The sequence below is a fragment of the Palaemon carinicauda genome, chromosome 27, assembly GCF_036898095.1.
Source record: "Palaemon carinicauda isolate YSFRI2023 chromosome 27, ASM3689809v2, whole genome shotgun sequence".
NCBI lineage: Eukaryota > Metazoa > Arthropoda > Malacostraca > Decapoda > Palaemonidae > Palaemon > Palaemon carinicauda.
The window spans coordinates 74,429,432-74,446,931 of NC_090751.1; the positions used below are offsets into that span (position 1 = coordinate 74,429,432).

Genomic DNA, 17,500 nt, shown 5'->3' on the forward strand with positions numbered 1-17,500 from the left:
GACATTTATCACAAAAGTAGAAATACGTAATTTCACTGTATTTACACACCAACAAATTCAATTACCTACCTGCCCGTGCTGGTGCCTTGCAAAGATTGATCTGTTGACACACAGTCTTTGGACTAAGTTCATGAACCAGAAGTTTAATAATTGCATCACCATACTCCTCAATAAAACCAATGCAGTCATCAGAAAGAGTTCCAGGTAAATGGGCACAAACATAATCTACCACTTCAATAATCTCATCCTAGAATAAAAAAAATTATCATATATATGAAAATCATTCAATATTCACCATACAACAGTTTTACTGAAAAATGAAAATATTTTATTTCTTTATTTTCGTGCTTTATAATTAAACAAAAGCATATATTGGCCTGAAAGGCAATGCCCCCATCTCCCCAAAAAAGTATCTATACTGTAGCCTACCCTATAAATAGTTTTACTTCTATCACACTTGAACATATAGGTTATAATAAAATTTTAGTAACTTCAAACAATAAGCCCGAAAGATTACAATTTGCCCATTGACAGATAAACTGTTCAATTGGTCATCACTTACTGTATATTGGCAGTGAATTATGTGGCTTTTAATTGATCACTCACCTTATACTTTGATGCATTAGCTTGAAGGACATTTCTTAATTCACTATAAATGGTAAAATTGCCCACCTCTTTTCACATCATTTTCTCAATAGCAGTTAGTATGCCATATAATTCAGCAGTAAATATTGAAGATATTGGAGGAAGTGCACCTACACAGTTAAAAGAACTACTATATACTCCAATCCCAATGCCAGCATCAGATTTGGAGCCATCGGTATGTATAAAAGTTGATTCCCTATGTTCTTCAACATATTCCATAAAAAGAGACCTAGCTTCAAATTCAGTCCTGTTTTTTTAACACCGATAAAATATTAACAAAAAAATATCTCAGGTAATTTCCACAGAGGGGCTCATGATACCTTAAATTGAAGCACCTTACCTCTAATTTTATCAAGACTGTTTAATAAGTGTTTTACCAGAAAGCCATAAGGTTGAGGCCATTTTGGGTGCAACTCAAAGTAAGTTGAGTTCCTTACAAGGCATGAAGTCTGAAAGGCTAAAGAGTTAGGGAGACTTTGTAACCTAAGCAAATACCGAATGATGGAACACATTCGGGTAATGGTCTAGAGGTAACTCTCCAGCATCAACAAGGAGACTGAGATAGCTAAGGTTCTAAACGCTCCTATGGACAATCTAATACCAGTATGATATATTGAATCTAATATTTTTAATCGGCTTGGGGTGGCTGAGGAGTATATTTCAGCCCGATAACTAATTTTGGAAAAAATTAAAGCCTTGTATAATCTTAAAATAGTTTTACAGTCTGCCCCTATGATGTATGGGAAAATACTTTTAAAAGATTCAGAGCCTCAAAGCATTTAGCTTTCAATGCCTTAAAGTAGGGAACCCATGTAAGCCTAGAATCAAAAATCAATCCTAAAAATTTAGCTTCATCTACACATGGGATCCATTGACCTTTCATGTATATAATCGGATCTGAATGTACTCCCCGGATACCACAAAAATGGACAATAGTAATTTTTCTTGTTGAAAACTTGAACCCTTTCATATCAGCCCCTTGAATAATTTTTTTGATTGGGAGTTTTAGTTTTCTCTCAACCATTGCCATTCTTGCTCAAGCAAATGATATAGAGATCATCCACAAATAGTGTTGAAAGAATATCTTGGGGAATGACTAAGGATATCCCATTAATTGCTAGTGCAAACAGGTTTAAACTCAGCACACTACCCTAGGAAGTCTTTCTTCTTGACATTTCATCTGTGATAGAGTTTCTCAAACTCTCACTTGAAAAATTCTAAGTGAAAGAAATGATTGGATAAACAGAGGTAGTTCTCTTAATCCCAATTCATGAATTGTTTTAAGTATGCCATATCTCCATGCAGTATCATATGACTTTTCAAGGTAAAAAAGACTGTTACATGGTGCTGTTCGGAAGCAGGGGCTTCAAAAATACAGGACTCAAGTCATATCAACACGTCAGTTGAGTGCATTTTTCTGAATCCATACTGGATAGGGGATAAAATACCTTTCTTTTCCAGGTACCACATCAGTCTTACCTTGACCATCCTCTCCATGATCTTACATATGCAAGATGTCAATGCAATTGGTCTATAGTTTGCTGCTAAAACTTATCCTTACCCGACTTTAAAAAGTTTAAAATAATGGCTAGCTCCCAAATACTTGGATAACTATGATCTTGCCATATTCTATTAATAATACTTAAAATAGATAACTTTGTATTAACTGGTACATGTTCAATCATCGCATATGGAATTCCTTCGGGTCCATGGGCTGTATCATTACAAGTGGAAAGGGCAGAATCAAATTCTCTTTCAATAAAAGTAGAATTGTATGATTCCTCTTTTCCTGTTGTGAAATTTAGAACTTTCTCTTCTTCAATGTTCCTATGCTGGTGACCCGGCGCTGCTACACAGTTGCATGATATATTTGAGAAATGATCAGCCAGGCCATTGGTAACCTCAGTTACTCCAGTCACATAACGACCATTCACTTTCAACACTGGTGGTGGGTTGGGGATGAATTTGCCAGCTATTTTTTTACTCTCCTCCACACAGAAGATGGTGGTGGTATACTGTTTATGGAGGAAACAAAGACACCCATGACTGGCGCCTAGCTTCTTTCATGGGACGACGGAACTGTGCTCTACAATTCTTGTATATAGTTAAATTCTCATCAGTATGGCGTCTGCGGAATAGTGTTAAAGATCTTCTTGTGGCTCTGTGCAGGGCAGTTAGTTCTGAAGACCACCAGGGGACTGGTCGTCATTTGATAACCCTATTGTTTTGGGAACTAAATTAACCCCAGCTGTATAGAGAGTTCCATTCAGTAAGTCTATGGCATCATCAATATTTTCAAACTGTTCTGCATCCCCCTCAATTTCACTTAGCTAAAAAATTTAACCCAGTTTGCCTTGTCAAGATTCCATTGTGGCGATCTCTGTAAAGGTGAACCATTGTTGGTGTTTATAATGATTGGTGCTTGATCACTAGTATGCCAATCAACTAATGTCTTCCAATCGAAATCAAGAAGGCAATTAGAGCTTACGATTGATAGGTCAATACATGACAAGGTACCTGTCTGGACATGAAAGTGTGTGGGCTCTCCTGTATTAAGGAGTCCCACATCTTCATCTTCCACAATTGATGATATGATATTTCCCTCGTGTTTGCTAAAACATCACCCCACAAAGGATGTCTACTATTAAATTCTCCAAGTAAAAGAAAAGGGTGAGGGAGATGTTGAAACACCTCTACTAAGTTATCATACAAAATGTTACCATTTGGAGGCAAGAATAAAGAACAAATTGTATATTTTCTCCTTATATCAATCTGTACAACCAATGCCTGCAGAGGTGTACAAATAGACAAAGATATTTGGGGAACATCTCGACAAATGTATATGAGACTTCCGCCATGGCTCCCCACTTGGTGATCATATGGTGTTCTATAACTAATATTTTCGCGAGGACAATGAGTATTATGATCAAGTTTGCTCTCCTGTGGACATAATCATGGGGGAATGCTTATGAATAAGGAGCTTAATTTCTTTATATTTGGCCCTTAAACCCTGACAATTTCATCGCAAAATGGAGGAAAAAACTATGGTTTATATTTTGTTAGACCACTTGGATGGAGTCTTCCTATTAGTAGTTTTTCATCTAACACTTATCTCCAGGTGGTTTTATTAACCCTTTTACCCCCAAAGGACGTACTGGTACGTTTCACAAAACTCATCCCTTTACCCCCATGGACGTACCGGTACGTCCTTGCAAAAAACTGCTATTTAAATTTTTTTTTGCATATTTTTGATAATTTTTTTTTTAGAAAATTGAGGCATTTTCCAAGGGAATGAGACCAACCTGACATCTCTATGACAAAAATTAAGGCTGTTAGAGAAATTTTAAAAAAATATACTGCAAAATGTGCTTGAAATAAAATAACCTCTGGGGGTTAAGGGTTGGAAATTTCCAAATAGCCTGGGGGAAAAGGGTTAAAGAGGGTCTTGATAGATTGGGTTTTGCATTTATGATTTTCTTTTAGTCTTTTTGATCTAATTGTTGAGGGGTATGGTGGACCTCAACTTGAATTTCCGATTTATTGGGATGGTGGACCTCAACTTGAATTTCCGATTTATCTAAATTGACTTCCAGCTGATCAGAAACATCAACATACAAAAGCATCATATTTATTTGACGTCATTATTTTGATATTTCTTATGGAAGGGGTTGAGAGAGATGGAGGTCCATCTCTTTTCTGATTAATAGGTGGGGAGCTACCAGGTTTTTTACCTTCCCCAATTGCACCTGGTAACTTGGTGTTGGATAGAATCTCCATCAGATCAGGCAATAACATGGCCTGAGAGAAGTTAGAACTATTGTTGGTAATGGGGGATGCAGGCTGTACAGTACTTGCGCCCAGTTTTAATATATCGTGGCAGAGCCTCAGAAGGCAATAAGTTTACCTTGTCATGCAGTACTTTATTATTAGAAGTTGTATTTCTTTTCTTAGAATTACTGACTGTGCTAGGTGGGTTTGATGTCTCCTGTGGTAAATTTTCCTTTGATTTTAAGACCTTTGCACAGCAAGTTGATTTATTCAACAGTCTTTTTGCATGCCCCACACTTATGTGTTCTAAACTCGATTTGTTTAGGACAGCTTCCTCCAATTTATACAGTTCGCATCTATCGGTTGATTTATGATTCAAATTGCAGTTTGAACACCTGGCCTCAAGTGTACATTCTCCATGATAAGATCTGGAGCAAATATAACAATTTTTTTTATTTTTGCAAACTTTGGATGGGTATCCAAATTTGAAACAATTAAAGCATTGCTGTGGATTTTGCTTGAAAGGACAAACCTTAATCCTTTCATTTTCAATAACAATATGGAAAGGTACATCAGCATCCTGGAAACTAAGCATAATCATTGATGTTCCAGGAACCTTGTGCACTTTCCATACATTTAGTGGACACAAGGAAAGTATCTCCTCTGTAAATTCGTAAAGGTCTTTATTAAAGACCATTCCCCTTCCATAACTAAAACTTAGATGAGGTTTCATTTCTAATGTAATTTCATCACTGCCTGTCTGTAAGTTAGATAGTATTGCAGATTGCGTCAAGGATTTGGCATGGATAACTATTTTTCCCAAAACATATATCTCAAGGTGCAATGGTTTCTACTTTAATCTGAATCAACTTACATATTTTAAAATAATTCCCTATTATCCCTTTAGGTTCAGCTATAAGCCACATTGGTGGTTTTAGCTTTCTCTGTGAAGGCATGGGTACATTTATCTCTTTTTCAAACCAATCAGCAGGTTTCTCTACATCCAATTCCTTTGGGCATTATCACAAAGAGATCCCATGATGTCAGGTTGTTAATTTTATAATTACTAATATTACAAACGGCATTAAACACATCATCATGACTTTCAATAGATATCCAAGAGTCCCATTTTTCATCTCTGAGTCTCATCCTTATTTCCTTTATCAATCCAGAGCACTCAAATGCTCTATACATATATATATAATCAGTTTGTCTCTAATGGAATTTGGGAAACATGAATGATTCGCAGTTTCCTTGTGTTACACAAATTACTAGATTTTTTAACTTCAGTAGGGTGGTACTTTTTATTTCGAAGGTCGTCAACAGAATTTTCCTTAATTAAACTAGCAGAGGTCATCAACATTGCCGGAGAAGAGTCAGCGTATCTAGGGAATGGGGGTTTGTTGTTTAAAAAATCCATAAAGCAGGGGTCGAGAAAGGGGTTGATTAGTTAGGTTTACCCGCTCGAGAATATTGAGGCATCATACGTCAGATTGGAAATTTGCGCTCTCCACTATCAGCACAATGAGAGTATACCTCCCAGATAGTCCACTACACATACTACCCGAAGGATAGTACCAAAACAGATTTAAAGGCACAGGTGTAAACTGAACCCGCCTGTTAGGACCGAGACCAAGAAACTAAGGAATCATCCTCTCCATATCCTACCCCAGCATTGGATCCCCCTGGATTCCGCAGACCCAACACTTGAAAATAGTTCCGCCAAAAAGGTCCAAACCATCTTTGGGATGGCTGATATAATCCAAAACTCTCACATACAGGTTTGAATGCAAATACCTCCCAACTGCGATACCTCCTCCAATTCATCAAAGCAGGCAGCAATAACGGATGTAGAAACATCCATGCCAAGAGAAAATAAATAAGTATATATATATATATATATATATATATATATATATATATATATATATATATATATATACAGTAATCCCCAGTAATCCCTCACCATTTCGCGGTCTCAGTGCATCGTGGATTTTCAAGAATATTCATCAAAAATTAGAAAAAATGGTGCAAGAGTTACGCGGGCGCTAGCAAAGGCAGAGAGTACAGTAGAACATCATGTATCAACACAGAGATGGCACGCAACTCAAAATCCACCTCTCTGATTCACTGGCCATCTCGGCTCCAGAATCTCGCAAGCTGATTGGCCAGCTGCCGAGACGCTTTACACAGCATCTCTCCCTGCCGCGCGCCCCGTGAAGGGAGACCGCATTCATTGTTCTCTCTCGCTTTGCTTGTGTTGCTTAGTCTTGCCACGTGGAACTTTTAGCTGTTTTCTTGAGCTTTTTAGTGTAAAATAGTGCTTGTGACGCCCTTGAAAGTGGCTCCTAAACGTCCTCTACCCTCTACATCCTCTAGTGAACCCAAGAAGAAGAGAAAAATGATGACGGTGAACGAGAAAGTAAAATTATTGGACATGCTTAAGGCAGGCAGTAGCTATGCATCTGTTGCCCGTATTTACGGAGTGAATGAATCGACGGTTCGCTACATAGAAAAAGATGAAATGAAAATACGTAAAACTGCCTCAATAACGTTCTCCAAGGAAACTAAGTGCGTCATACCTCCTCGTAATAAGACGATTGTGCAAATGGAGAATGCATTATCAATGTGGATATCGGACTATCGGGAAAAGGTTGGTCTCGATACCAACATGATTTGAACCAAAGCCAAAACCCTGTATGATAGCCTAGTTCCTGAAGGAAAATCTAATGAAGACGACGAAGATGATGATCTTGCCCCACGAGAAAAACATTGTTTTGTTGCCAGCAAGGGCTGGTTCAAGAAATTCAAGAGGAGGTTTGGCCTTCACAGCATTCTAAGAGGCAGACCAAGAGGCAGCTCTTCATTACGTCGAGGACGAGTTCCCGAAATTAATTAAAGGAGGTGGCTATCTCCAGAAGCAGGTGTTCAATATGGATGAGACTGGCCTCTTCTAGGAGAGGATGCCGTCCTGGACGTTCCTTTACAAGGATGAAGTGAAGAAGATAGGGTTTAAGACCCACAAAGATCGCGTCACTCTCCTCCTGTGCGGGAATGCCGCGGGCTTCATGCTCAAGCACGGCTTAATTTACAAGTCCACGAATCCACGGGCTTTGAAATACAAAAACAAAGCCTTGCTGCCCGTCTACTAGATGAGTAACAAAAAGGCATGGATAACTAAAGCCCTCACACTCGACTGGTTCGTGAACTACTTTATCCCACAGGTGAAGCGGTACTTTGCGGAGAATGGGCTGCCCTTTAAGGTCCTCCTCTTGATGGACTGTGCAGGCGGACATGCAGCGGATCTGCATTATGACGGGGTCCAAGTGGAGTGCCTGGCCCCCAACACCACTTCCCTCATACAACCAATGGATCAGGGGGTCATTCGGTCCTTCAAGGCCCTCTACACGAGGTCCATGATGGAGGGGTTCATCTCTTCCATCGATGAAGACGACGAGGACTTCCGCCTCAAGATATATTAGCGGGAATACAACATTGCAACGTGCCTGGCCAACATTCAGAAAGCTCTTAATGAGATGAAACAGCAAACATTGAATGCAACTTGGAGAAAATTGTGGCCAGACATTGTTCATGACTATGAGGGATTTACGCCAGATGAAGTTTACCACTCCGCCGTAGATAAGGCTGTGAGACTGGCACGGTTAGTAGCTAACGAAGGTTTCTCTGACATGATGACGGATGACGTCAACTCACTGATCGAGTGCCTTTTGGAGCCCCTAACCGATAAGGACCTTGTCGAAATGACAGGATCAGCGAGTGAGGAAGAAGAGGAGGCAGCCGATGTCGGCGATCACGACGATGCTGAAGAACATGGCCTTTCCTTGGACAACCTGCAAGAGCTCTGTAACATGGCACGGGCTCTGCAAAAAAGGGCGCAGGAAATCGATGATAATATGGTCAGAGCCATCGAATTTAGTAACCGTATTGACGGTGTAATGGCGTTGTACAAGAGCATCTTTGCTCAGATGAAAAAACGTCGACAACTTCCCATCACGATGTTCCTAGTGTGCCGAAAACCTTCTGCAGAAGTATCATATACTCCTGCTGCCTCTCCAGCTTCCCACCGAGACACTACGCCGCCTACTGCAGTTTCTCAAGCTCTATCGGAAGCTGACGTTGACGATCCACCGCCTTGATCAACTGACGACGAGGCGTCACCTGAGGAGCAGTAAAGCTCTCATTAACCTGTGCAGTAAATCATCTCTATCTTCTTCACCTCCATCATACTGCACAGGTGTTTCATCGTCATTTATTAAGATCACCGTCATTTATCAAGATCATCATCATTTATCAAGATCGTCATTGTTAGAGGTGAGTTATGTATCTTGTTATAAGAATAAAAGTTCTAAAAACATTAGAGTATATACATGTACACTATTTATATCTACATATGTATGTACATGTACACTTACACTCTATTTTTATTATTTATGTATAAATGTAAATGTACATACAGTATATGTAATGTACTAAATACTGTATTTAAATAACACTATTTATAGAGTACAGTACTTTATTCTATGTACAGTATATAATTTATATTATCAATATTTATTTACAAGATTCTTTAATATTCTAAAGATAACATATGCATTTATAGGGTTAATATACACTTATTGTTATTACATATACATAAACATATACAAAAAATGTACGTATTACAAAAATATTGAGGGAACCTACTTCTCGGTTTTTCACCTATCGCGGTCGGTTCTGATCCCCATTAACCGTGATAGGTGAGGTTTTACTGTGTGTGTGTGTGTGTGTGTGTGTGTGTGTGTGTGTGTGTGCATATATGTATGTATGTATGTATGTATGTATATATATATATATATATATATATATATATATATATATATATATACATATATATATATATATATATATATATATATATATACAGTGAACCCTCGTTTATCGCGGTAGATAGGTTCCAGTCGCGGCCGCGATAGGTGAAAATCCGCAAAGTAGTGACACCATATTTACCTATTTATTCAACATGTATATTCACTTTTAAAACCTTCCCTTGTACGTAGTTCTGTTAACAAACTACCCTTTAATGTACAGAACACTTAATGCATGTACTACAGTACCCTAAACTAAAACAGGCACAAATATTAAAGGTGATTTTATATCATGCATTTCCTAAACACGCTAAAAAGCACGATAAAAAAACGGATTTTGAGCGAAGCGAAAAATCTATTTTTGGGTGAGATAGCCATGGCGTCCTGATGGAAGGATCCTTTTTGGTAGCTTCCTTGGGTAATCACTACTAGGATTTTCCCAGAGAATTAAACCACAGGTTATCACAGAATTCTAACTTCTGGAGCGAGTATCCTAAAGGTTTCCCCTTAAGACATCGTGTAACAACAGGGGACACGCATGTATAGACGTGCCACATAGCTATCTGCACCCCATATAGAGTTAACGCTTCAATATGGCGGACAGGGAGTGGCTGGGAGCTGAGCCGCAGCCGATCTAGATGTGGCGATATCGGTACTCGCGATGTAAACAGACGGACGCCATTGCTTTTGATGACGTCACGTCCGTCCTCATTCCGAAAGTCTGGAGCTCGCTCATCACCATGATACAGCGGCGCAGGGCGGGACCTGATAACAGACAGGGTGGGTCCATCAGGACGCCATGGCTATCTCACCCAAAAATAGATTTTTCGCTTCGCTCAAAATCCGTTTTTTGGGCTCAAGCCATGGCGTCCTGATGGAAGAGTACCAGAGAATTAGTGTATCGTGGTAGACTTTTTCCCTTTATAAGTGAGTGCTAAAACATTGAGCCGAAAGCATAGTGGTCTATACTAGAGCTACCGTGAGGCAGTTGCCTTCCTGCCCCCCTGGCATGGAAGTCCCCACGGGCTATGCTAAGATCAAAGTGGTCATGGGAAGGCTATTCATATAGGCTGAAGGAACAATGAGATCCATAAGATAAGTCAGAGCGATTTGGTATTCGCGTCGAAACAAACTTGAAGAAGTGGTGGTTGAACACTTCGTGTATGGAGTTGACTCATCTTCATAATTGAGTAAGTATTCGCTAAGGAGACTTACTTGCTCTATATAAATAAATGCCCGGAGTAAATCCTGGCATTTTCCTTAACCAGGAATAAAGGGTAATAAAACTATGACAAATAGTATATTTCATAGTAAGAAAGGAGCAAGGGAGACGCACAAGTAATAAAATAGACATTTTATTATATAATTGCAGGTAAATCAATACATGTCATGCAATAAATAGTAAAAAACATTTACATTGATAAAAATGTACATAGTCATAAAGGCGTGCTCTTGAGTCTGAAAGGGAAGAATCAAGTATTAGTAGGCACTCGTTCTACGGAACGTTAGTCTTTATGTAACACACGTCATGCACGTGGCATGTAGCACTCATGTGGTAATCTACTATGACATTTCACCTGAGGTAAGAACAGTTAAAGAAAACACAAGGTGGTTTCTGCTTCACTACGTATCACTTGAGGGTCAACATAGGCACCCGACGAGTTAGAGTCCCTAATAACTCACTGTTCTAAGCAGAGTTCAGAGCAGGTTTCATAACACTACCTGCGGCTACCACAAAATGTTTCACTTCGTGCACTGGTTTCGCATAATGTTTAAAGAAAACACGCGAGGATTTCCAGCCTGTATAGTTCTTGAGGCTTTCGAAATCCATACTCTGAAAGAAATTCAGAGACGAAGCGACTTTCCTAGGATCATGACCAGCGGGTGTACTGTCTGGATCCGCTCTGCGAATGAAGTAGGTGATTTTTGCTCTCAATTGTTTTAGTGACAGGTTGCTGCCCGATGTTTCTCCTTTGAAGAGTTGGCCTCCACCAAAGTTTGAAGTTCTATGAAGATAGACCTTAAGGCTCTCTACTGGACATAGAGAGGCATCTTCCTTCAAGGGGCATATCCTCCACGGGCCCCATCGTTTGGTAGGTAATTCGTTCTTTGCGAGAAACGTCGGATCAGGGAAGAGGGAGAGGTCTCCTGAATCATTGAAAACGATATGTCCCTCTTCTCTAGATAGTGCCACTATTTCGCTGACTCGGGCTCCCGAAGCTAGAGCGAAGAGAAATATAACTTTCTGAGTCAGGTCCTTAAGAGGGCATGAATCATTGTCCAAGTTGGAGGCGAAGTGGAGAACTTTGTCTAGAGACCAAGTGATTGGTCTCGGAGGGGGTGCCGGTCGTAAACGGGCACAGGCCTTCGGTAGTTTGTTGAAGATGTCACTAGACAGATCTATTTGGAAGGCGTATGACAAAGGTCTGGTCAAGGCCGATTTGCAAGTAGAAATCGTGTTGGCTGCCAAGCCTTGTCCATGAAGGTGAATGAAGAAGGACATGCAAAAATCTATGGTGATTTTCGAGGGGTTCTTTGCCTTGACGAAGGAGACCCATTTCCTCCAAGACGATTCGTATTGCCTTCTCGTGGATTCGGTCTTGTATTCCTCGAGGAAGTCTAGACTCTTCTTCGAAATCCCAAACCTTTTCTTAGCGGCTAGGGTGAGAAAATCATGAGATGAAGGTCCTTGATTTTCGATGATGAAGCGAAGACAGTCGACTTCTGTATTTGCTGGGAGAGAACTGGGTCCGGGAGGGGGATCAGCGTTGGCTGCATCTCCAGGATCAAGGGGTACCAGTTGCTGCGGGGCCACTTGGGAGCCACTAGAGCTGCTGTCCCTTTGAAGGTTCTCAATTTGGAGAGGACTTTCAGCAGAAGATTGGTGGGAGGGAACAGGGAAATCTTGGCCCATCTGTTCCAATCCAAGGTCATGGCGTCCACCGCTTCCGCTTTGGGGTCCTCGTACGGGGCTACATATCGAGGAAGTTGATGGTTGTCGCTCGTTGCGAAGAGGTCGATCTGGAGTTCTGGGACTCTGTGAGAGATGAAGGAGAATGATCTTGCGTCTAGAGACCATTCCGACTCTATCGGGTTTGTCCGAGATAGAGCATCCGCTGTCACGTTGCGGAATCCTTGTAGGTGAACTGCAGACAGGTGCCATTTCTTCCTTTCTGCCAGACGGAAGATTGTCAGGAGCACCTGATTTATCTTGGGCGATCTTGAGCCCTGGCGATTGAGACAACGCACTACCACAGAGCTGTCCAGGGTCAGGCGAATGTGTACCGACGGGGTTTGGATTTTAACAGTCGCTTGACGGACCCTGCTATTTCCTTCCTTTTCTTTGCTGGAATGGAAAGGCGGTGTGACTGAAGATTCCAGTGGATGCCTAACCATTGGAACTTCTGAGCTGGAGATAGGCGAGACTTTTTCGCGTTTATCTGGAATCCCAGGTGTTCGAGAAACTGGGTAACTTTTCTGCAGGATTCTATACAATCCTCGGGCGAGGGCGCCCACACTAGCCAGTCGTCGAGGTAGGCCATCACCTGGACGTTTCGGATGCGGAGCTGTTGTACTACTGCGTCCGCTAGCTTTGTGAATATCCGAGGGGCCACGTTGAGTCCGAAGGGCATGGCCCGGAAGGCATAGCTTTTCCGTTGGAGTCGGAATCCTAGGTAGGAGGAAGCGTGATGGTTCATTGGTATGTGCCAGTATGCGTCCGCCAGGTCTATCGAGACCGTGAAAGACCCTCGAGGCAGGAGGGTTCTGATCTGTTGGAGAGTCAGCATCTTGAACTTGTCGTTCGATATGAATACGTTGAGGGGGTATAAGTCCAGAATGACTCTGAGTCTGTCTGAGTCTTTCTTGGGAACACAAAACAGTCTCCCTTGGAACCTTGTGGACTTCACCCTTCTTATCACCTTCTTGTTCAAGAGGTCTAGCACATATTCTTCCAAGAGGGGGGTTGAAGGTTGGAAGAATTGCTGGAAGGTTGGGGGTGGTTGCGCCCAGCTCCAGCCCAGACCTTTCTTGATGATGCTGTGTGCCCAGGAGTCGAAGGTCCAGCGATCCTGGAAGTGGCGGAGTCTTCCTCCCACCGGAAGCACTTCATTGCTTCTGTGGTCCCGAGGACTTGCTGCCTCGGCCGCTAGCTCCCTGTCCTCCTCTGCCTCTGGAGGGCCGGCGAGAGGAATCTCTGCCGGAACCCCTGCCTGAGCTTCTACCCTTGGGACGAAAGGTAGTGGAGTGCTGCTCGAAGGTGGGGTTGAAGGCCGGTGATGAGGGCAAAACCGGCTGTGGGACCAACTGAAAGGTCTGTGGCGGCTGAGCGACCACTTGGGGAGTAGCGGGTGCCGGAAACTGGCGTCTGTGCTGACGTTGCTGGGGTCTATGCTTCGACTGCTTCCTCTTAGGCTGAGGACCGTCATCCTGAGAGGGCTTTCTCTTCCTAGACATGCCCCATTTGTTGAGAAGGTTCCTGTTCTCAGATGCGGCCTTGTCTGTGATCTCTTTCACTAGATCAGACGGGAAGAGGTACTTGCCCCAGATGTTGGAGGCAATCAGTTTCCGGGGTTCGTGTCTGACAGTGGCACTGGAGAACACGAATTCTCTGCAGGCTCTACGAGCTCGCATGAAATGGTACAGATCCTTGACTAAGGTTGCCATGTGAGATTTGGCAAGGACCATGTAATGGTCAGGGACTCTGGTGTCACCAGCCATTACGTCCATCTGGACCTGGAGAGTGAGAGATGCTGCCAGCCTCTCCTTCGTTTCCTGTTCCCTACGAAGGAGGTGTTCGTTTAGCTTGGGGAGGTCCTCATTAAACTGACGTCCAGCAACGTCAGGATCTAGTTTGCCCACCACGAAGGTGTGTTGCACATCCTTCCAGTGTTTGGTGTCGGGCGGGGTGGCTGCAGAGAAAGGTCTGCATTCCTCCAATGCAGGGCAGGATTTCCCTTCCTCTACAGCCTTAAGGCAGGCAGCGAAGGCCTTTTCCGTGAAGGGTAGCATCACTTCATCGGGCGCAACGTAGGTGGGGTACTTCTTGCTCAGAGCCGGAAGTCCAGAGCAGGTAAAGCCTCTGCTCTTAAGCGCTTTGGCAAGCATAGCCTGGGCCTTCGAGAGATCGAACACTATTTTCTCCTTCGGTTCGGTCTCTTCCTTTGAGGATGGTTCTGAACGTAGACGGACGTAACAGTCCGGATACGCCTCAAAGCGGGGGAAGAACTCCACTTCTTCAAGGGGTATGGAACCGATCTTATCGCTGACGAAGATCTTGTCATCAGCGATGACCATATGCTCGGCGAACCGCCACGGATTGTCGCTCGAGCATGCGGGGAGGTCCTTGATGGAGATTTTGCGAGATTCCTTGGAACCTCCCATCGACCGAATGATCTTGTGAGTTTCTTGGAGCTTCTGCTCCATCACGGATTCAATGAGCCGAATCATATCCTGTGCCGTAGGTAGAGGAGTCGTGGTGGAGGACGTAGACGGGAGAGACACTTCCGTCGGTGTAGGAGTAGGAGGGGGGATGGAGGGAGGGGCATCCTCCTTATCGGACTCGGTATATACTACCCGGTCCTCTTCTTCATCATCCTCCCCTTCACCCTGGGCCATAAGGGTTTTCTCGGTGTCCTCCGAGATCTCTGACATGTGTTCATCATGTTCTGAATCCAGGTGACAATCACTCATGGACTGAGCCATGACAGTATCAGGTTCCACTGTGATCTGGACGACGGGGATCTGTTCAACTGGGACCACTGAGTCTGGTGAGGCCTTTGGGAACAGCAAAGACCTCATTTCTTCTGTGGCTAGGTATGGTCCAGTGGCGTTCTTTTGAAAGCCACGTACCCACTTGCGTAGGTTGTCCCGAGCAGTGTCCCGAATCTCCGCTGAGGGAGGGTCATAGAATGCTTTCTGTAGGCATTCTTGGCAGACCGAACAGGTGGTGGGGCCCCAGTACTTGAGAGCCCCTCTCTTGTGAGCACAAGGGGCGTGTGTCCTACACGCCGTGTGTCCATAAAAGTGTGGCCGACGGACCGCGCAGAAGTCGTGGTCACACTTGACGTACTCCTCCTGTAAAAGAAAGAGACGATGAGTATTGTAGAGTCATAATATGGCTCGTATATAAAGTTAATTATTAACAAGTTAATATTAACATAAGTTAATTGTGATGCACAGAAGGGTGGGTGAAAGGAGACAGACGCATGCCTCGTGTAACCCGCCCGGCTGGTTGCCGTAGTATCAGACAGTCCCAGGTGGCCGTAGGCCTCCATGGAAGGTGTCTTGAAAATGGGAATTCCATTTAGAATTACCATATAGACTAGGCTTGAAATCTTATCAAGAAAGTCTGGGGATCATGAGATCCTAGTAAGGTTCCGGCAACCAGACGTGCCAATTACACGTAGCGTGCTGGAAAGATGAAACACGCAAGAAGACAGAGTGAAAACTGAACAAAATGTACGATTCCGTACCAATTTGTCTGCGTTAACAAGCCGTCTAGGTGCGGTTTTTAGGAGCTATCGCTAGTAGAGATAGCTGAGAGAAGGGGTGCAAGGCATCTTGCCGCCTCCGGACTGGTCCGGCATACCCCCGGCACGCCGGAAGCCGCTCGAGCAGAGTTTCTGGCATTCAAGAATGATCATTCTATGGTCAAAAGAAGCCAGGGTGGCGGCAGCCGGTAGCGGCGGCTGCCGGCAAGGAGCGGTGGTTCCGGCAGCCGGAGGCAGTCGGAGGGTGACAGGGGTAAGGATAAAGGAGCATAGCCGGGGCCGGGGGCCGGCAGCTAGTGCCGGCACTCCGGGAGGGGTCGGCAGTGTGCCGAGGCTATGAGGGAATGGAGAGGCCGCGGCGGTAAGCCGGCGGCCGGCGGCGATCCCCCGGTACTCGGGGGAAGGCGGCAAGGATAAGGAAGTCACCCGTAGTGGCGGTAAAGCATGGGGTAGAGGCGGCAAGGGACAAGCACCAAAGATGGAGGTGGGATGGCAAGGCTGTACTAGCCTAGTCAAGACACCTCTGGAAAAGGTACCACCATGATAGAGGTGAATCTATCATCCTAAGCAGGAGCCGCAATGGTCGGGGCTAAGGCAGTCCAAGAGAGGACAGGGTGTACCCAAAGAAGGGGTGGAGACTCTTCGTGTCGACCAAATGATAACTGACTCCATAGCACTATGGAGGGACTATGTATCAGAGCGGACAACACTGGGAGCACCACGGGGTCCAGCACTCCAGCCTAGGGTGGAGTGTAGGACAGGGGACATATGAAGCCTAACCTACTGGTAGGTTAGGCTAGGCAAGAGATAGGTTGGGGGGGGGAAAGGGTCTTCTTATAAGAAAGGATGGGTTATGTACCAGAGCGGCCACCTAGGAAGGGAGATGCTCGCCCTAACCTATAGTAGGTGGACCAACTGAAAAACGGTGCACGCGTATATTTCAGCAAGGTACATAAACCAGCCCTCCCAACCTAACCTGGATTAGGGTCATTAGACCCTAATCAAGGAAGGGAGAAGACGTATCGCAAGGAAAAGGTCCAGGACCGATTCAGCTTAAAGGAGGTGATCCTACCTTTAAGGTCCGCAACACTAAGGGAGGGGTCATTCCCTTAGGTGGGGAGGCGATACAGTACTCTGAGGATTCTTGTCCTATCACATGTAATAGGATACAAGATTACCAGAGGGAAGCCCTAGGGCTAGGGATGAAGAGAGCATATAGGGGTCCTATCATAAGGTTAGGTTAGCAAGGCACTCAAGATAACCTACCCCCTATATGGTCCCTGAAGGGGAAAAACACTTGCATCACTGTCAATGGTATTGTAAAATAATGCCAAAATCTTCATAACTAACACTAGGATCACTGGAATATCATGCATTAACACTGGTATAGGCTCACTGGCCTAGGGGCTAATCAAAGCCTACTGGTATGGGGTCAGCGAAGACCCTAATTAATGCGTCAAAAACACGATATAAAGTTCCTAGCTATGAAGACTAAATAACTAATAGCACTGATTAGTAATTTATATACCGGTAAGGCTGTTGCGGCTAACTAAATAAGGCATGCAAGCAACAGCAGCGTCATAAAATGGCGCTGACCGGTCTGGCAAAGCTCTGCCACAATTATGCAAATATCTCGAAAAGTAAGATTTACTTTAAGGCCAGAGCTTATTTAAACAATACTTTAACCTTTGTACTCAACTTTCCAGAAGAAGGTGAAGCTGACGGTTGAGA

At 43.7% G+C, this 17,500-nt stretch overlaps 1 protein-coding gene across 1 annotated transcript in view; it reads right to left on the bottom strand.

Annotated features, from left to right (window-relative positions):
- The window catches only part of Sap-r (Saposin-related), a 1,093,325-nt gene that overhangs the window by 63,634 nt on the left and 1,012,191 nt on the right, over nucleotides 1-17,500 (bottom strand). Inside the window, exon 16 of the mRNA XM_068351162.1 lies at nucleotides 70-247. Coding sequence (XP_068207263.1) covers nucleotides 70-247 — 178 coding nt within the window. The remainder of the gene's footprint in view (nucleotides 1-69; nucleotides 248-17,500) is intronic.